The sequence below is a fragment of the Podarcis muralis genome, chromosome 13 (genome assembly GCF_964188315.1).
Source record: "Podarcis muralis chromosome 13, rPodMur119.hap1.1, whole genome shotgun sequence".
Classification (NCBI taxonomy): Eukaryota; Metazoa; Chordata; class Lepidosauria; order Squamata; family Lacertidae; genus Podarcis; species Podarcis muralis.
The window spans coordinates 15,908,044-15,926,226 of NC_135667.1; the positions used below are offsets into that span (position 1 = coordinate 15,908,044).

The following is an 18,183-nucleotide window of genomic DNA, read 5'->3' on the forward strand; positions in this document are numbered from 1 at the left end:
GCTAGATTGGTGACTGGTGAGTGACTGCTGGGATCATACAGTATAACACCAGTCCTAAAGGATTTTCATTGTCTCCCAGTGCATTTCAGAGCACAGTTCAAGGTGTCGGTGCTGACCTTTAAAGCCCTAAATGGTCTCAGCCCAGTATACCTGAAGGAGCATCTCCACCCCCATCATTCAGCCCGGACACTAAGATCCTCCTCCAAGGGTCTTCTGCTGGTTCTCTCACTGTGAGAAGCGAAGTTACAGGGAACCAGGCAGAGGGTCACCAATCTAGCTGCTGCATTCTGGATTAGTTGTAGTTTCCGAGTCACCTTCAAGGTGATATCAGCATAGCTGATATCAATCACTTACTCACTTTTCTTGGTTCAATCAGAATATACTCATTTCAGGAGGACATGCTAAAATGAATGGCATTGGCTGCTAGAAAATATTGACCCCATCTAAATTGCCATAGCAATGCTATGCTTTGATCTTCCAAAAAGCCATTGGAATGCATTGGTCAAACCCAGATTGATTGCTTTATTACATAGTGATTTTTCTCAGACCCCCACCTCTTTTCTTCCAGTGTCGATGTGTCAACCAAGTATGTCAATTTTTCTGCTGGCCAGGAAGACGGAAATCAGACTGTGGAACATCGCTATGAGGTGAGGGGGTTGTGGAGCATTGTGGAATTAAGAATTTGAAAAAGGCAAAATTTCTGTGGATCAGGTTTAGGGAATAAATCCAGACCTTCAGCAAAGGGCTTCAGAGCAGCACAACACAATATGTCATACTGTAGCTACTCTGGGGAGTGTGGTTGGCTGCATCCCTCTTGCCGGACATCATCTTGTATTATGTTGCTCTGAAGCTGTTCTGGGAAATGTAGGCAGAAAGAAGAGGCATGGTGGGTGTGCGCAAGCAGCACAAAACAAGCTCCTTGGTTTAAAAGTTTAAAAAGAGGGAAAGAGCCCTCACCCACCTTGTACATCTGCTATCCTGGCCCCAAGGCTGCCACTGCTTGAGCCATACAGTAGGTGAGAAGGGCTTGGCAGTACAACAATCATTTGTAGGATGGGGATGGGAAAATATGTCACATTTGGTTTCTATCAGTTTCTCAAATTTCCAGTCTTAAGTTCAGTACTCCACATTTCCACATCAGTTTGCTTTAAAAAAAAAAGTTCTCTTGAAAATTCACCAGCATTTTAGTGCAAATTTCTCCCAATATACATGCCGTATACAATTTTACCTAATTTACACATTTTTGCAAAGCAATCTTCCTGAATAAAATGCATTTTGGTACATTATTCTCTCTCTCTCTCTCTCTCTCTCTCTCTCTGTGTGTGTGTGTGTGTGTGTGTGTGTGTGTGTGTGTGTGTGTGTGTGCATTACCCTAGTATTTGTATATGCATTTGGCTAGAGAACTGCATCTCAAAATTTGGAGAAGTGTGCCTTTCAAAGGATGACTTTGTTTCATTTTGCACATTGCTTCAGAAAGTACAAATGTTTTTTAATGTTTGAGGTTTTACTATGTTTTTATATATATTGCAAGCTGCCCAAAGTTTCCCCAGCCAGATGGGCAGGGTATAAATAATAGAATTATTATTATTATTAACTTAGGTAGATTTGACTTTAAATGCATATTGAATTGAATTTCTCTTCCATCCTTATTCAGAAATGGGGGAAATATATCTTTGTTAGTGACAGCAATGGGCTGATTGCTGGGCTCCTGTCACATTTATACAGGATCTTCTTCTTGTTTAGGTGAAGAACACATATACACGAAAGGTTCCTGTCTCAATCACGTTTCAGTTCCCTGTGCAACTGAATGGGACATGGGTGTGGAATGCATCCGCGGACATCCTTCCTGAGGTATATCCTTCTGAGACCAAATATGATTTCTTTTTTGTTAATAGGACTGAATTAAGTACTGGTGTAGCAATAGTATACAACCAGAAATTTTCAACCTTCATAATACTAGAACTTGGGTTACGCAATAAAATTGATTGGCTGGAAATTCAAGGGGGACAAAGAAAATACCCCTCCACATACCACATCAATTTATGGCTCTCTTTCAATAGAGGAGTGTATATCCAGAGTGGGCCATCTCCTTCTCCATGTTCTAGCGGCAGGGCTCATTCAGCAAGCTCCTTTCGTATGAATAAAGTCCCTCCCAGTTTCAATCCTGCCTATTCAGTTCCTGTGCTAGATTTGAGTGAGATTTAATCGGAGAATCTTTTTAAAGCTATTTTGAGAGCCTCTACAGGCTATTCTATAAGTAAATAGAGGCAAATTAGACAAAATTATGGAGGATAGCCCTATCAATGGCTGCTGGCCATGAGTGGAGAATGGATCCTCCAGGTTCAGAGGCAGTGTTGCTGACTAACAGGTGCTGGGACAAACAACAGTGGATGGCTGTTTCCATCACGGTCTACTTGTGAGTTTCCTAAAAGTACCTGACTGGCCATTGCTGGACCTGCTGTTCCTTTTATCTGATTCGTGAGAGCAAGTTTTATGTTCTTCCCTACCTGCTGGTTCCATGGTCACAACAAAAGAATTAAAATCTGCCCTCTACTCATAAGCATGAACAGTGTCAGACTTCCATTGCTGCTTAACACGCCTCTTCCCACTGTCATTCTCAGTACAGTTGAACCATCCTACCTAACCTGTGTTAAGAGATATTCTGCATGTGCCCTGAGCCTTGAACTAGCATACTTGTTTAGACAAACAGTGTGGAAATACATGAATTACAAGTGAAAGGCTTCTGTGATGGCTATTCTTAGCCCCTTACATATATGAAATTTGCTTTCCCTTTCCCTAGATGAACCACCTAGCTCAGTGTGCCCCTGAAGCAGACACCCAAGGGGCCAAAGATTTTGTGGCAGAACTAAGAAAGAATTCCATTCTGGTGAGTACATCCCCACTGTAAAGTATACCCCCTTATTTCAGAAGCACCTGGACTGGGTGACTCTGGGGACCCCTTTAGGTCAAGGGGTAGCTATACTCAGCATCAGCACTTTATCTGAGGATATCCTTGCACCTCCTTCCAGGACTGCTCTGTGGCCGTCTGTAAAACGATCCGGTGCAACATTCCATCCCTGGGGCAGAAGCAACCACTGGAGTTCAGCATCAAGGGGAAGATGGGATTCCAATGGGTCTCCCAGGTATGAAGGCCACTGCTGGGGCTTTATTGGTGCAGGGGTGGGAAGGTCATGTAAGATGTTAACATGCTTCTGTGCGGAACACCCAAACCAGCTGCATCTTTGGGTGCAGCCATTCTATGAACCCCAGGAACTCTTCTTCAGTGGTGACCAGACTTCTCAACAGAACCCTCACCAAATGACAGTTCCTAGGATCTTTGGAGGACCCTATGACAATATGTTATACAAATAATTTAAGTTGCTGTATAGTAGATATGCTCACAGTCAATTACATCTCTAGATCAACAAAGCAATTTTTTTATTTTAAAAAAAATTATTTTTGTAAAGAGCCAGTTACTCCTTTTGGATCCCTTCTTGGTGAAATATTTCAGGTGAGTACCTTTCCCACCTCTGAGAGGATTTGTCTCTGTCTTTCAGACCCAGCAGAAGAAAGTGACCCTGGTGAGCTCAGCAAGGATTTCTTACGATGAGAAAATATATACCCAGAAAGAGGGCCTTCCACAGAATCAGGTAATGATGGGTCAAAAGGAGACACACTGTCCATAGGCCATAGCTCGGAGCCAGGATATTTCCAGATGTTGTCTAGGATTAGAAGGAGCTGGGAAGGAGTTAGCATTCCAGGCTACCTTTTGTAGCTCTGGATGAGGCACGGTTCAAATGAATTAACCCTAGTGCATGACGTCACGAGGTTCTCCCTCTCAGTTTTTTCCCTCTTACCCTGTAGGCGAATACTGTGGTGGAATTCCTGGAGCCTTACAACTACCTTCCTGTTATTATTGGCAGCAGTGTGGGGGGACTCATTCTTCTTGCCCTGATTGCTGCTGTTCTTTACAAGGTAAGAACTGAGATTTAGAAGTATGCTTATAAGTAAGGGGAGGGCCTTTGGGAGTAACTTTGGCCCACATCAAACACACACAAGTAGGAAGATGGCTGGGGCAGAACGCTGCCACACCTAAGTGGGGGTGCCCAGTGTACAAACGTGGTCTATACTTGTTTCATTGACTCTTCTGGTGCCATTTACCATTTACCCATTACCCCCAGGATGAGCAAACCCTTCATCTGAATTTTCTCTCTGTGTGTGTTTGTCGCTCTCTTCCCTTCTTTCCAGGTTGGCTTCTTCAAACGACAATACAAACAAATGATGGAGGCAGGAGATGGTGAGGTGGCGGGATCCCCACAACAAGACAGTGGTGCTGGCCCCAGTACTGCTGCTACTAAAGGGTAGCCAATCCCACAACCCATGCCTTCTATAGGGTATCTTATAGTATGCCCACAATAATCAAATGGACTGAACAAGATGAGATAATTGCTCCTGAACATAACCGAGGTCTGCTTCATAGATTGCAGTTTCCTTAAATAGAAAGAACTTTGATGGTAGAAAATGACCGTCACATGTATCACAGTTGCTCACATGCTGAGGTATGTTGGGGGGTATGTATGTGAGCACACAGATAAATATGTACATGTGACATCATTACTGGTAATAACCTATACAGGCGTCTCCCCACTTACATGGGGGTTACATTCCCAGGTACTGTGCACATACAGTCATACCTCGGGTTACAGCCACTTCAAGTTGTGTTTTTTCAGGTTGCAGACCGCCGAAACCCGGAAGTACTGCAGACGTGCAGACGCGGGTTGTGAATGCTGCGGGTTGCAAACGTGCATCCCGCACGGATCACGTTCACAACCCGAGCGTCCACTGTACGTGAAATCATGTGTAGTGGGGAACAACATCTAAAAAGCTGAATTCCACTAAAAAGCCACCAAAATTACTCCCTCCAAACATCCTTTCTCAAACTCCAATTCTCCAAGGCCTCAAAGATCAGTGCAAGGGGTTATGGAATTACTAGCTATTTTCCCGCTATTTTCGTGCCATTTTTGCAGTTTTTCTGTTCTTTTCAGGCCATTTTTGCCCTGTTCACATATTTTTGCAGTTTAGATTAATTTATTTAATTGTTTCCCAAAACTTCACATGTTCATGTGCAAGTCAAACATGCATAAGTGGAGAAATGCCTGTACCGGGAATGGACAACTTGTGGTCCTCTAGCTGTTGCTGAATAGCAACTCCCTGATGGGAGTTGGAGTCTAACGCCAGGTGGAGGACCACAGGTTCCCCACTCCTGACATACACACAGTCCTACAAAAAAGTGCTTTTTATGCAGGAAAATACGCCTATCGTGGCTTTGAAAGCTAGGGATCATGGCTTCTAATCCCTATGACTATGGGCTGGTGAAGTTCAGTCATATGTTGCAGAAGTGTGAGAAAGAGTGTCTTATGTTTGTAGCACATCCAGCAATACACCTGTGGTAAAATGTTATTGTCCTTATAAACATAGACTGAAAAGAATGTGAACAGCAGCATCTTAGCTGCCGGAAGGGAGACTGAACCAAATTTATGTGGTCAAGGGGTGAGGCATAAGTGTCTTGCACAGTTCCTTCTCAATCTTCCATAGCAATTATTTACTGGTCCCTGCCCTTGTACTCCAGATATAACTATCTCTACCCCCAAATTCTCCCAGCTTTTGCAAAAAGAAAAGGTTTTGAATAAATGGATCATGGAAGAAGAAAAAAGGGCAAATATCTGCAAATGCACTTATTACCCATAAATTAATCCTGGCCCTGGGTTTTAAGATCTCAGGCACAGCATTTAGATGAAATGCTTTTGGTGAAATGCTGGGATTTTTCTGCCTGGGGACCATGTTCCCGTACTGGAGATAGATGTATCAGATTGTTCCTCCTGCAACTTAATCTGCTGTGCAAACAGTTGCTGCCTGAAGAAGTCTCGTGGTTGTTTCTTTCATTCACAGTTATGCTGCATCTTGGACTTGGTATGTGGATATAAATTTATAACTATCAACATTTTTTAAAAAAAGAATTGCATGATGCAAATTTGAGAAAAATACACATGAAGTCACCCAGGTCTTTAGGAACTGTAAACATAGGAAGCACGGCAATGCAAGCAAGATCAGCTGCAATCTTGACAGATTTTTCACTGTTAATTGGCTATCAGGACTTCTTCGGGGGTGGGGTTGAACATCTCTAGGCTAACCTCAGCAGCCCTGGCTGAAAGCTATCATCTAATGCACTAGGCATCAACTGTTTCCCAGCTGACCTCTTTTCCCTGAAAATTTGGCAGAAGAACAACACTCCCCCCCCCCCAACATTCCCCCAAACTGCCTCCAATACAATACAATTTGAAATACCAAGAAAGTGCTCCATCCATCAAAATGTGATTTTATTATCCCTGGAAACCTGTCTCAAAGCAGTAATAAAGTTATACAGGGATATATGCCTCCCTGTCCCCCCGTAAGAAAGAATGGCAGTGGTTCAGTGGTGGCTGCCTCCTTCATAACCTGTGGGCAGTGGGTTGGTGTGAGGGTTATGAAAGAAGGTGTGATTTCCATCACCCCAGGGGAAAGGCTGAAAAAGAAGGAGAGAGAAAGAGAACTGAGGGCTAGATTGCCAGTACACCCCTTCCATCTATTTATTTTTTAAATTGCATACCCCTTAATATAATGAAGAAAATCATCACAATGATATTTTTTTAAGCAGCTAGCACAGTATGATGTAAAATAGCAGACAACTAAAAGCACAGAATAAAAACCAAACTCCGCTGACATTTTAAAAGACTAAACAATAATTCACATGGTGTCCTTTGAGTATCAATATCCCAAGCCACATAGCTTGACCTATCTGTTTTGGAAAATGATGCTTCCTAATCCATTACCAGAACTCTCCTGCTTAATTCTTACCTTTGATCGGAGGCGCAGGTGATGATATGGGATGAACTCAGGTGGTTCATGCGGGTGATTTGCTTGTTGCAGATAGACATTCAACATGCAGACACCCACTCCAGGAAGTGCCACCACAAAGGATAAGATTTTCCATGTTCGCACTGCATCACAAATAGGAAAGACAGGGTAATCCCAAATGCAGAGCATAAACTGCAGCAGATGGCATTGGTGTGCTGTTGTAGCATCCACTTCCTTGGAGCAACACAGTGCCTCCTTGTGTTTTCCTGAGCCACTGGCACATTTTGATTCTCAGGGGGCAAATACCCTCTGCCCAGTACCTACTCTATGATCTGCTGTTGCACAGTGCCCTCTAACAGAGAAATAAGGTCATTCTCAAGGTCCCTTTCTTTGCTGTCCTTTTTTGTGGAAAACAGATCAGATACCAAATCACCGGCATCTTTCCAAAAGTACAAACCCAGAGGGAAAGCAATGGGGTAGTACATTTCAGTTAATTGGCCGGGGGGGGGGGGTGTAGAGAAAGGGGCACTTATAGAACTAGATAGTGGAAGAAGCCGTCACTTTAATATGTACTTAGCTTCCTAGGACAGACACTTCTCCAAACCTCATAGTGACCCCATTCCAAAAGGCATATGCTAATACATAATACCTTGCATAGTGTCCCCATAAAAGATTTAATAAAGGAAGCAAAGGTCTTTTGAAACAAAAATTGGGCAAGGGACAGGCAAGTGGAAGCAAGGAGCAAATAAAATCTCAGGCATCATTTATGTCCCCCAAGTTGAAATAAAGTTTCTTAAAATTAATTTTTAAAAGTGTACACTTTCCCCTGAACCATTAAGGTAACAGAAAGAATAAATAGGTAGCAATCATGACCTAAGAACAGTGGTGCTGCTCAACAATTTTTCAGTAATCATTTATGCTATTGGCCTTGTCTCTTACTGAATTCACTTACCACCTGACCCATCACCATGGTGCCCACTAGCCGCTGCTGTGGCAAGCTTTCGTCCGTGGGCCACCAGTCGTGTGGCCCTCCACCAGGGAATCATGTGTGAAGCCAAGGACGTCCGAGGTTGTCAACAATAGAGGTCTCTCCTCGTCGGGCTGGTTGGTCTCTCTTCACTCTCCTGTGTTTAAGGCCTTCCTGCACACTCCCTACACCACAGCCCTCTCCTCCCCTTTGCCAGACCTGACAGTTATGCCCATCTGACCATGCTTGGCCAATCAATCTGAGAGATAAACATAGCCCAGCTTGAACATTATCCAGGAAGACCATCGACTAACACTTGTTTAAAGACCAAGGTCTCATTACCCTTGGCTTGAGGCCCAGGAACCAACCAACCTCTTCTCCCCACCCTTGGATTCCTGGGGTCTATTTATAGCTATACTCAAAGCAAATGCAGACTGCCCAGTCTTCAGAGGGTGTCTAGCAGGGAATACTCTAGTTGCGTTAATAAGATAAGAATGGGGCTACTAGGGCACATTGTAAGTAACATATGACAAAGTATGTGCTGAAATTTAACTTGTCTGATATCAAATTGAAATTTGGTGTTTGAGATAGTATGACTTTTTTGCAAAATTCTGACATGTTTCCCCAAACACTGTTACTTCCATCTAGGCTGGTTGAGCATGGGCTTCCTCACTTTCATGTTTCTGCCCCTTTGACAGATTTCTTTTCCTACCATGCTTTGCTTTTAGTTGTCCACCAGAGCCTAGCTCTCCCTTTTTCTAAACCTTTAAGAACCCAGACTTATCCTATTCCGGCCTTCAGATCTCTCTTCACTGCCAACTATGTGACTTCTACATCAGTAAAGAGCATCAAGTATTGGCAGTGGGATTCAGTGCATATTACACAGCTATGTGACATCATGAAATGCAAAGGTGCAACATTGCTGGGAGCTGGAGTCCGGAGCAGGTCAGCAATAAAACACCTGGGGCTAGTGAAGTTAACACTTTATTCAAAGAAACCAAAACAGCTCAGACCCAGTGATCACAGGAACTCTCCCCAACGGCCTCCCACCACTCCTCTGCATCTAGCCAGTCCATGACAAACATGCAGTGGCATCCCTGCATGATGGCAACTCATCCACAACCCACCCAGTTCCAAAGAATGCCCTCCTGCTACCAAGGCAGCAGCTCACCTCCCCCTCCCCCCGTACTCTACCACCCAAGCTCTGATGCCATCCTCACTCTTTAACAAATGACTTTCTACTATCTTTGAAATATATTTTTCTACAACCCTGTAGTATAGTCCCATGGCAATATACCTGTTGCAATATTCTGTTGCAACAGAAACAACAGTGTGTGGCATCTTCAAGACTAACACATTTATAACAACGTAAACTTCTGTGGGCTAGAGTTTAATAAAACTGGAAACAATGGGGCAGGGGTGCTTTTCCAAGTTTGTTTGTTGTTTTTTCAAATCAGTTTTTAATTACCTTATTTTACTATTTTGAGATGTATTTCTCTTTTTCACACTGCTGAATGCTTCCGTTTTGTGTAAGGTTGTCTCTAGGGGTTGACAAATCTGTCAATTTTGGTTTCTCTTCAGTTTCTTCTTTTTTACTTATAAAAATAATTTGATACTGCTATTTATAAAAAAAATAGAGTTGTTTACAACAATTGAACACAAAAACAATACAATTCAAGTTGTTAAATTTGCCACACTTCCTTTTTTAAAAGACAGTCCTCGTGGAAATTCATCGGCATTTTAATCCAAATTTCCTCTACTATACATTTTTGCAAGCAGTTTCCCCATAAATTTAATATATTATTTCATTAGTATATGCATTTTATACATGCTTTCCTATAATCCACACTTTTTTTAGTCAGAAGACTGCATCACAAAGTTCTGGGAAGGGCAAATTTTGAAGCCTAGCTGTGCTGTGATTTATGCATTGTTTCAGAAACTGAATTAGTTAGGTTCACATGAAACAGCAAACCAAACCAAATTTCTCCCTCAACTCTAGTTGTCCACACCACTATCTCTTAGCTTTCCCCTCAAAAACCCACAGTTCCAGCATAATATTTCTCTGCTTCAAATACAACCACTGCTTTCAGTTCCCTTAATCATTGTACTGCCTAAATGAAATGTGCTACCAAGGACACTGAAGACTCCATTACTTCCCTTCAATAGGCTTTGGATCAAAAATTGCTTGAGAGAATCCTAGTCTGACATCCTCAGTGGCATTTTTGCAGCACAATTGAAGTAGCCTTCCAACTCTACTATCAGCCCACAGAATTAGATGTAAATTTGTGCTAGAAAATGTGGCACATTATGCTGGGGATAAACTGTAATACTGCAGTAGTTTTTTATATCCATTGTGCTGAAGGGGTAAAAGGAGAATCTCTTTGGTTAAGGAGAAATGTCACAATACATGATGGTCAAAAGTTTAGATGTCTTTTAAAGGAGGGGGAGGATTCACAGAAAATAAGGCTATCAAAGAGCTGCAATGGATCCTCTGAATCCCAGTCACTAGGGAGCAACAATGGGGGGGGGGAATCTATTGCCTCCAAGACCCGTTTGTCTCAGAAGCATCTGGTTGACCACTGTGGGAAACTAGACATTTGATCAGGTCCTGCAAGGCTTTTCTTATGTCCTTAAAATGGGCTTTTGAGGGTTACCTTCCCCAGAGTATCGAAAAGTCGCAGAGGAACAGGAGGTTTATTAGTAGACAGTGTCTTTGCTGGGAGGAGAGGCGTCTAGGTCTTGAGGGGTGGGTTGTGAGGTGGGATCTGCAGCTTCGTCATCAGCCCCAGCCTCAGTAAGCATCTGCTTATATTGGCGCTTGAAGAACCCAACCTAGAAGGAAAGAAAGGAGCAGGGAGCAAGTGAAAGAGAAGAATAATGTTACATTTCACTCTTCTAGAAATATAGTGCTTTATTTCTGAGATTGTGGCATGGAAATCATACCCTTTGATTGCAGCAGAAGCCATTTGCCTCCCACCCACCTAGGATTACCCCACTGAGGAGAGGAAAGCACTCTGAACATGCTCAAGAAGCACATGCTTTCTGTTGTCACTTCACAAACAGAAATGCAGGCATCACCAGCCTTTTGGGACCTTTACAAATGAAAGAAACTGTCATGGGCTGCACACACACGCACACACACACCACAATCTACTCTATAGGCTATACTAAACTGCTGATTTTAAGCCTAATTTCAGTGGGGGGGGGCAGGCATAGCAGACCATTTTGGAATTAGGGAAGACTTTTGTAGATGCCTGTGGGCACCACATTACTGGTTGCCACATTGTTGGTTGTCCCCCAAGCTGGTGAGGCTCACTTGATTCAGTGTTAAATTGAATAGTGTCATCAGCCCAGCCCTGTGGAATGCACTTCCAGTAGAAATTTGACAGGCACCTTCTATATTAACCTTTAAAGATTTGCTGAATACTTTTCTTTGCCACCAGGCTGATGCAGACAATTAAGAAAAACATATTCTGTAAAAGTTAGTTGATGACCTGTGGTTTTCCTTTTTTTAAAGTGTGTGCACATACACACACACATTGTAAACCACCTCAATTTTTTAAAATGAAATTGCAGTATAAACAAATAAATATGACACATATGTGAACCTGACATCTTATGTCAGGTCGGTGTGGTTTGCCGAAAATGGCCTCACAGACCAAATTCAGAAGCCTTACAAACCTTCCCCACATCTGGATTAAGCCCTCCTTCGCTTCTCATTAGATTCCCCTTGCAACTCTGCCTCACCTTGTAGAGGACTGCAGCAATGACAGCGAGAAGGACAAGCCCCGCAATGGCACTGCCAATGATCGCAGGCAGGTAGTTGTAGAGCTCTATTCGTTCCACCATGGTCTGCACCTGGGTGGGGAGAAATTGAACAGAACCAGACTAACCAAGACATCCTGATGTCATCCTCTAACCCAAGTGCTGGGGCGAGTGGGAGGACAGAGGTCCAGCTGCCAGTTTTCTGCTCTTGCTCCCTCCCTCCCTTAGTCCAACGGTAGACATCTCTGGCAGAAAAACCCAGGAGTTAGGCCCCAGCTATAAGCACTGGGTGAGGCTGCTGCTCCCCCTGCCCTGAAAGCAGCATCATATCCTTATAGTTCAGAGTCTAAAGGTGCCTAAAGACTGCCAGTATTTTGCAGGAGGGATTGAAACACATACCAAAAATGTAAGGTTTGCACAATTGAAGTGGATCAAAGGGTTTTGTCCACTTCAAAAAAATACTGGACTTTTTGTGGTTTGGAAAGTGATAGGGAACTGCATTGGAAAGTGTTGGGCAAACAACTGATTACTGGGAAGATGCATAAACACTCCAAAAGCAAATCACGATCAATGCAGAATGAATACTTGCCATATCACAAATGTTCGGTAAAACCACTGTCTAACTCTCAACTGTTCAGTGCCTAACCACTGCATAAGCTTTGTGCAAGCAAATGAGAATGAAGGATGAATAAGCAGGTTACCTGAGGGAGTCCTAAAATCAAGTAAATGCACCACTGCCCCTTCCCCCCATTACCTGGGCCTGTGCAAAGCCTTCCTTCTGTGTGTATTTTTTCTCATCATAGGAAATCTGGGCGATGCTCACCAAGACAACTTTCTTCTGCTGGATCTGGGGAAGAGAGAGCAATTCCTTCTGAGAGAGGGGAATCCCTTGTCAGGCACTGACAAGTTGCTGACCAGCAGAGCAAATTAACATTTTGCAGGTCACAAAAAAAAATTGTTTTGTTGTTGTTGTTTTAAAAAAAAACCCTCAATATAATACCCATCAATGGCAACCTCTATACCTGAGATGCCCACTGGAAACCGACATCCCCCTTGATCCTGAATTCCAGCGGCTCCCGTGTCTTCAGTGACAAAATGTCACAACGGATTATCTTGCAGGAGGCTACAGAGCAGTCCTGAGAGAGGTGGAAAGATAAGCTGGGGTGAGCAAGGCCAAAGGGAAAACTCACTGCTGAGCAGAGATATCTTCAGCCAGCATGCAGCATGGCAATTCAACATCCTGAAAACATCTACTTTCTTTTTATTAAAGAAGTTTCTAGCCACCATAGTTCCGAGGATGGTCTCTGCTGTTATTATAATATGCTTCTTTAATCCCATTCTTCCTCCAAGGAGTTGTCTCTCCACTCCTGTTATTATCCCAACAGTTCTGTGAGGCAGGTTAGACTGAAAGAGAGTAGCTGGCCCAAGATCATTCAGAAAGTTTCATGGCTGAGTGAGGATCTGAATCCAGACTTCCCTAGCCCTAGTTAAACCCATCTAAACACAACATCACACTAGCTCTAGATAGCTAGGAGCTTCAAGTCCTGCTTTTGGGCTTCCCACAGGCATTAGCTGGCTACTTTGAGAACAGGCATTAGCTGGATGGAAGGGGCCAGTGATCTGATCTGGCAGGGCTCTTCTTGTGTTCTTTTATATACAACAGATGTAGGTGATCCTGGGGAAAGGCTGCAGTATGCTAAACTCACCAGAAGGGGGAGGTCCTTTGTCACTGGGAAATCTTTGGTGCCAGCACTTTCTTTCTCCAAGACACACTTGGCAAACTGAGAAAGTGGGAAAAGAGACAGTTTAAATAATCAACCTTCCTTCTTGGAGGTCCTAGGTTCAAGCCAGCCCCACATCTGGCAGGCTGGGAGTAGGACATGGCATGCTTTACCTATTTCCCCAACAAGATAAATAGGTGAGCAGAGGCACTTCATTAGAGATTAGGGGTATTATACATTGGGGTGGTTAGAGAATGAGCAGATAATTATACCTGGGAAGAGACAACCTGAGACACATTCCACACCTGGATCCCTTTCAGTTTTACAGGGATCTGAAATGTCACAGAGATGGGGACATTTCGTTGACGGAGATTTTTCACCTGAAAGTGAAATAGACACTGTTCAAGGCAGACAGAACACACCATGGGTCCTGGATGTCTTCTTCCACCCCACTCAGTACCATTTGAAACCCGGGCAATGCCCAGCTCCCTCCCATTCTCCCTGTGTCCCCATCAGGCACAGCCACCCTGGGTCAACCCATGGACCACACCAGATCTAGTCCCAAATTAGTTTGGGGGCAGAGTTAAAGCTTAATTAGCGGTCAGAAGACTAATTAAGCATATGGCCGACAGGGGAGAGGACCCGGTGCCCTTTTCCAAGCAGCTTCTTCTGCAGGGAATTCTCAGTACCCCAACCAAAGTCATTTCCAGGTAGTCTGTTTATTTAGCATTCGTCCTGACTGGTTTGCACCAAGTCTGATTTGGGGAAGAAGCAGGTTTGTTGCACAAGAACCCCAAATCAACTTTCATTAAGCAACTTGAATTTGCCAGTATATGACTGAATCTCACTCAAAAATAGTGACAGACCAGAAGCACCTCAAACTACAATGCCCTGGATTATTATGGCAAGCTAAACGAATATAAAACTAATATAAGTCTACAGAAATCCTGGTTTCAAGTAACCTCACTTTTAAAGCTCAAAAATAGTGACAGACCAGAAGCACCTCAAACTACAATGCCCTGGATTATTATGGCAAGCTAAATGAATATAAAACTAATATAAGTCTACAGAAATCCTGGTTTCAAGTAACCTCACTTTTAAAGCTTTTGTTGAGACCTCATTCTTGCCCATCATTCCCTTATTATTCTCTCCTTGCCTGTACCATTTTCCTCTTCCTACCAGCCACCCTTTGCCATCCCCTTTGCCCTTCACCTCATATCGATGTTCCACGTTCTTGCTTGCATCCTCTTGGCCAGCTGTGAAGTTAATGTACTTGGTTGACTTCTCAATGCTGTGAAGATGAAAGAGAAATGAACATCCGTGAGAAAAGGGACCAGGCTAGGATGGTGATGGGAAAGGGATATCTCAGAGGTAATATCCTTGTGAGTAGGAATCAGGGTTAGCTCTATTAGAGGGCACTCTACAAACACCGCTTTACCCCTGAAACATCCATAGTTACTTACGCTGTGACAATGATATACACAGCATATTTGACAGGCAACTCTGCTTCATGAACCATATCCTTGGTGATGTTGCCACCGTTGTCACTGGGCAAATGGAAGAGAACAGATATGTTAGTTTTTTGTTTAAGGGCTTGAACATCATGCACTATTCCATCATGCTCTGCTTCAGTTTAGTGTTTCCATCATGTACTACATCGAGCACCACTGCCCTGTCACAATGCAGCCAGATCTGTTTCACACTTCTCTCTCTCCTCCAAACCCAACATGCCCTTTACATTATAAGAAACATGGGGTCCACATTAGGCCACATAAAGCTGCAAAACTGTGAACATCACCTGTTGGCACTGGCCATGATCCGAAGAGTGTCCCCTAGATCAGCATCTGGGGAGACGTCAAATGTGGCAATGAAGGTAACCTGCAATACACCAACATATGATATGATTTCTTATTTCTACATGTGAAGGTTTTTATGTATGGAGGGCTTTCCTTAGAGAAGGTAGTCTATACCTGGACTGCCTGTAACACATGAACCTGCTTGAGACCACCGACGCATCTAGGCTAATCTTGCCTACTCTGGCTGGCAGCAGCTTCTGAGGGGGAGATTTATTCCCCCTATTCTGCTGCATGGTGTAGTGGTTAGAGTGCTGGACTAGGACCTGACAGACCAGGGGTCAAATCCCCACTCAGCTATGAAGCCCACTGGTCAACCACTGTTCTTCCAGCCTAAACTACTTCACAGGATTGTTGTGAGGATAAAATCAAGAAGGGGAGAAGTGTGCATGGCACTTGGACCTCTTTGGAGATAAAAGGTGGAATATACCAATAACAACCACCGCCACCACAATAATAATAATAAAAATATATGCTGAAGATTGAACCTACGTCTCAGCGTACCACTCATGCTGTTCTATGTCCTTCATTTGCCTCTACTTTTTTTGCAAAGCAGCAGTAAGTTTTATTTATTGGATCTGATTTGCAGGTTGGAGGGTTTGTCGGAGGGGTAGCAATATTGTGTTAAAAATACTTCTTTTTCCCTTATTTTTTTTTGGGGGGGGGCAATTATTAAAATCATCTTCAATGACATTTCAATCTCTCTTTTAAGAGAATCAGGCCGTTCTTTCCACACTGAACACAAAAACAACTCCCTGCACATAGACTAGTGCATCAGGTAACGGTAAAGGACCCCTGGGCAGTTAAGCCCAGTCAAATTCGACTATGAGGTGTGGCGCTCAACTCCGCTTTCAGGCTGAGGGACTCAGCATTTGTCCGCTGACAGGGGTTTAGGCAACAACCCTTTTCCTTAACATGCTAACTTTCCACAGGCAGTTGAGCTTAGAGGGAGCATTTAATCATGCAATGTCCTCTGAAATGCTACAATTCCAGAAGGACACCTGTTTTGTTTTTGTTTGTTTCTCTCAATGTGACAGTTAGCCTTAAGGTAGCACTTATGAACACATCTTGTGGCATTGAATTCAAAGAATATAATATACCTTTGCTTTACTGTAGAAAATTGGGTGATTGATATTGCAGGTGGTGTTCCTGCTGACATCTTCCTCAGACGCAGTAACTGAATGGCACTTAACACTCACGACCCTCCTGCTGAGCTGAGAGAGGATGGGGCATTCATCGTTTATGAATGGATCCAGACAATAATTCCCAAGCAGCCCCCATCCCTCCACCTGCTCACTGTTCCTGCTCTTCCCCATGCCTGCATCCCTAGTGCTCCACTCACCTGTGGTAAAGTGACCTTGCGGTAGGATAACCCTGCAGGGTAGAAAAAGCCCAGTGTGGTGCTGTAAGAGTCCTCTCCATGATTCTGGATGGAAGCTGTTACATTGAACTCACCAGTCAGACCTACAACTACAATGTCCAAGCTGTGTGTAGAAAAGAGGGATGTGTGCAGGATTAGAGGTCTCAGATACATAGAGATTTTCAAATATCCAAGAGATTTAGACTCCTCCTAATGACCCTGAAAACCCAGTGTTTGTAGGGAGGTTATACAACAATGAGCACTGATTCTGAATTCATCCCTGACTTGTTTGTGGGGTGTCTATCTGTCTTCCCACTAATAATTTGTTTTACCCACACTTTAATAGTGCATTTCCCCATCTCTTTCCTAACTGCATAGGGTTTTTTGGGGGGGAAGATGTTAAGTAGATTTGCTGCACCAGAGCATTTTAATCGACATTAATTGCACCAATCTCAATTTCTATCCGGTATGTGCTTGAACTCCTCCCACAAAATACTGACAGTCTGGAGGCAATTCTCCTATGTAGTCCACTCAATTTGAACAACAAAAATAAAACCAATACAGTAAGAGGGCATGCATTAATGTTTGCACACACCAAATATTGAGCAAACATACTAAATGCTTCATCTCACCCCACTTCATGGGCACTGATTTGTTTTCTTAGAATTTCTGAGCAATACTGGGTACAAGGCCGCCAGTTACCAATGTGAAAGTGGGTGTGAAAGTTGTGTTAAAATCAACCTGGTAATGGTAAGGCAGAATATAAATCTAGTGAGTGACTGGAGAAATAACTCACTCATAGGTGAGAAATGGCATATCTGTGTATCCTGGAACTATTGGGAGGAGGGAATATCCCTATAACAGTAACAAAACCATGAGACAGAGAAATTTATTTTTTGGAGTCCTGATGCCCAGAAAACTAGATATATTGAAGATAATGGAGAGGCAAAACAGAAATAGAGAGAGCAAATATTTTCCTACCCTGAGAAATTAAACGAAGCTTCTAAATGGTCTTCACATTTCCCATCCGTGCCACAATTTTTCTCAAAGTGGAGCTGTAAAAGCATGCAGGTCACAACATTATACTTTTGTAGGCACAGAAATTTTTAGTGGAGTGAAGAATTAAGCACCAAATACTAATGATGGAACCCAGTTCCTTGGTGGATGACCTCTACTCAGGTCCAGCCAAGCCTTTCCCTCTCCTGTGTTTCACCCCCACAATCACCACCTCTTTTACATTGTTCGTTTACACATGACAAACCATATGCCCCCCCACTGTGCTTACACAATAGCTCACGGCCACAAGGTTGTCTAGAATCTAGATGAGGGTGTCAGTGGCACCTAGGAGCAGTAAGCAGGGGGAAGGTGCCATGAGGACCATAATATAGTGGGCTCACTCAACAAGGAGCAAGGATATGCAAAATGGCCTTTCAGTTTCTCATTTTTCCAGTCAAAAGTTCAATTCTTCATATTTCCCCTTCAGTTTGCCTGTTTGTTTTTTTAAGTCCCTGTGAAAACTCATCAGCACTTAGTGTGAATTTATCCTAATATACAAATTAATGCAAACAAATTCCCCTAATATAACACAGGTTTGTATGTTATTTTCACAAATGTATGAATTTT

At 43.2% G+C, this 18,183-nt stretch overlaps 3 protein-coding genes across 8 annotated transcripts in view; 1 reads left to right on the forward strand and 2 right to left on the reverse strand.

The window, feature by feature from the left end:
- Window positions 1–9,435, forward strand: part of LOC114581610 (integrin alpha-X-like) — a 40,545-nt gene extending 31,110 nt beyond the window's left edge. For both annotated transcript variants that reach the window (XM_028701948.2, XM_028701950.2), the window contains 7 exons: window positions 569–647; window positions 1,744–1,851; window positions 2,801–2,887; window positions 3,030–3,143; window positions 3,558–3,650; window positions 3,865–3,975; window positions 4,249–9,435. In XM_028701948.2, coding sequence (XP_028557781.2) covers window positions 569–647; window positions 1,744–1,851; window positions 2,801–2,887; window positions 3,030–3,143; window positions 3,558–3,650; window positions 3,865–3,975; window positions 4,249–4,365 — 709 coding nt within the window. In that variant the 3' untranslated portion in view covers window positions 4,366–9,435. The remainder of the gene's footprint in view (window positions 1–568; window positions 648–1,743; window positions 1,852–2,800; window positions 2,888–3,029; window positions 3,144–3,557; window positions 3,651–3,864; window positions 3,976–4,248) is intronic.
- COX6A2 (cytochrome c oxidase subunit 6A2) lies at window positions 6,357–8,167 on the reverse strand. Its single transcript, XM_028701958.2, is given in 4 exon segments — window positions 6,357–6,562; window positions 6,895–7,037; window positions 7,847–8,021; window positions 8,024–8,167. Coding segments are annotated over 4 exon segments (555 nt in total). The 3' UTR covers window positions 6,357–6,469.
- A 99-nt stretch (window positions 9,436–9,534) lies between the features above and the next one.
- The window catches only part of LOC114581611 (integrin alpha-X-like), a 29,686-nt gene continuing 21,037 nt past the window's right edge, over window positions 9,535–18,183 (reverse strand). For all 5 annotated transcript variants that reach the window (XM_028701951.2, XM_077916982.1, XM_028701956.2 and 2 more), the window contains 12 exons: window positions 17,542–17,615; window positions 16,543–16,684; window positions 16,301–16,414; window positions 15,146–15,225; window positions 14,811–14,894; window positions 14,560–14,638; window positions 13,620–13,727; window positions 13,333–13,407; window positions 12,649–12,762; window positions 12,381–12,473; window positions 11,609–11,719; window positions 9,535–10,693 (listed from right to left, as the gene is read on the reverse strand). In XM_028701951.2, coding sequence (XP_028557784.2) covers window positions 10,559–10,693; window positions 11,609–11,719; window positions 12,381–12,473; window positions 12,649–12,762; window positions 13,333–13,407; window positions 13,620–13,727; window positions 14,560–14,638; window positions 14,811–14,894; window positions 15,146–15,225; window positions 16,301–16,414; window positions 16,543–16,684; window positions 17,542–17,615 — 1,209 coding nt within the window. In that variant the 3' untranslated portion in view covers window positions 9,535–10,558. The remainder of the gene's footprint in view (window positions 10,694–11,608; window positions 11,720–12,380; window positions 12,474–12,648; window positions 12,763–13,332; window positions 13,408–13,619; window positions 13,728–14,559; window positions 14,639–14,810; window positions 14,895–15,145; window positions 15,226–16,300; window positions 16,415–16,542; window positions 16,685–17,541; window positions 17,616–18,183) is intronic.